The sequence below is a fragment of the Galeopterus variegatus genome, unplaced genomic scaffold (genome assembly GCF_000696425.1).
Source record: "Galeopterus variegatus unplaced genomic scaffold, G_variegatus-3.0.2 Scaffold2904, whole genome shotgun sequence".
Lineage (NCBI taxonomy): Eukaryota > Metazoa > Chordata > Mammalia > Dermoptera > Cynocephalidae > Galeopterus > Galeopterus variegatus.
In genome coordinates this window covers 238955-240926 of record NW_007729015.1, presented here as the reverse complement: position 1 = coordinate 240926, position 1972 = coordinate 238955, and the positions used below count along the sequence as shown (strand labels likewise).

General features: G+C 43.4%; 1 protein-coding gene across 1 annotated transcript in view; it reads right to left on the bottom strand.

Annotated features, from left to right (window-relative positions):
* Nucleotides 1-1648, bottom strand: part of LOC103599308 (piggyBac transposable element-derived protein 1-like) — a 22912-nt gene extending 21264 nt beyond the window's left edge. The window contains exons 1-2 of the mRNA XM_008583419.1: nucleotides 1034-1648; nucleotides 155-556 (exon numbers count right to left, since the gene is read on the bottom strand). Coding sequence (XP_008581641.1) covers nucleotides 155-550 — 396 coding nt within the window. The 5' untranslated portion in view covers nucleotides 551-556; nucleotides 1034-1648. The remainder of the gene's footprint in view (nucleotides 1-154; nucleotides 557-1033) is intronic.
* Between the last annotated feature and the right edge of the window lie 324 nt (nucleotides 1649-1972).

The window sequence follows — 1972 nt, the reverse complement described above, 5'->3', positions numbered from 1 at the left end:
CTTACCGGTCAACTTTAAAAAAAAAAAAAAAAAAAAAACTACTCTCTCAGTACTTCTATGAGTTATAAACTATTTCAAAATAAAAAGTTAAAAATTTAACATGTACACATTCCCCATTTCTTCTCCTACACCACCAAACACATTCTCTTCCCACCTGCTGTCCTGTGTCTCCACGTCTTGTGTCTAGATTCTCCAGTGTTGTCACTGCCTCCTCCCCACTCTCCAGAGTATACGTCCGCACATAGGCCTGGAGCTCCTCCGGCAGGATGGTCAGGAACTGCTCCAGCACCAGCAGCTCTAAGATCTGCTCCTTGGTGTGTACCTCTGGCCTCAGCCATTGATGGCAAAGTTCTCGGAGTTGGGTCAGAGCCTCCCGGGGCCCAGGAGCCTCATGGAAGCAGAACTGCCGGAAGCGCAGGCGGCAAAGCTCCTGAGTGTGGGGGCTGCTCTCCTGTAATTTGCACACCGGCTCCCAGGCGGGATCTTCCTCTTTTACTTTCACAAGGCCATCTTCATTTTCAGGAACAGGGCCTGGCAAAGCTTCATACATGTTGAGCTTAGAGGTTTAAAAAAGGTTTACTTAGCTGAGGCATATGCTTCACAAATGTTTTTCCAAATGTAAATCTGAGGCATAAGAATTGATCAGTAACATGCAAATTACAAGAGCTTCAAAATTCTATGTAACATACTTATATTTTTGTCCCTACTGTGGGTCATGCTCAAAAGCTGAGCCTGTTCGCCTCTACCATCTGGTAAATGAATCAGAAATATATCCTGAACACTAACACGGCTAAGTCCAGAAGTCAGAGACGTAGGATATGAGGGAAGAAAGGTAAACAATAAGAATGGTTGAGCAGCTTACACTTTGGATGGGGAGAAAAGATAATTTTACCTATGGAGGAATCAGATGGCTACCCTCATGGGCAAAAATTATAATCTCAAAGGTCATCCATTTCTGTGTATCTCTCACTGAATATTACACTTTATATATAGGTATTGTAGACTATTTCCAAAGTTGACCATCCCCAAATACCTTTTGTGATGATATTTTGCCAATCTTCTCATCAAGAGGTGGAATCCATTTTTCCTTCTCCTGAATCTTTGCTGGCCTGTGACTTGCTTTGACCAATAGACTATGGCAGAAATGACACCATAAGAAGAAGCACCTCTGTAGCTCTTGGCACACCACCTTGAGACTGCCATGCTGTGAGGAAGCCCAAGCTAGCCATGCAGAGAGGACATATGGATGAGAGCCAAGGCTCCCAAGCTAAAGCCTAGGTGGGCCTACTGCCTAGATGATTCACCAGCTATATGAGTAACTCCAGGTGAGACCAGAAGTAGAACTGCCCAGTCAACCCACAGAATCCTGAGAAATAATAAGCTGAAGTTGTTTTCGGACACCGAGTTTGGGGTTTTAATTTGTTTTTTATGCAACAAGAGAAATGGTAGACACACATGAAGTTCTTTTTTTCACTGTCTTTGCTTTCTCCTTTTGTGATTTTATTAGTCACAATTTCAACATATCTCTATTCCAAGAACACTCAAACCTCTGTCTGCCTCCACTTACCTTTAGCACCTCAGACTCACAGCCTGAAATGCCAGTAGCTGTGGGCCTCTCCTGCACCATAATTTCAACACATCCCGAACTCAAATCTGAGTCCCCACAAAGCTGCACTCACTCTGTATTTCTGCATTTCTATTGGCGTCACCACCATCTCCCATGCATTCGAGCTTAAAACCATCCCCTGTACACTATCACCCTGAGTCTAGTCAATTCTTCCTCCGAAATGCCTCCTGCAGCCATTCCTTCCTTTTAGTCTTTTATTCCTTTTATTCCTTTATTTCATTCGCTCTTACAATCATTTTCTGGGTGGTATTCCTGCCCAACCCCCTCCTCTATCATCACTGGATTAATATTTCCTAAAGCATAATTCTGACCATATTCAACATACCTCCAAATTCAAACTCCCCA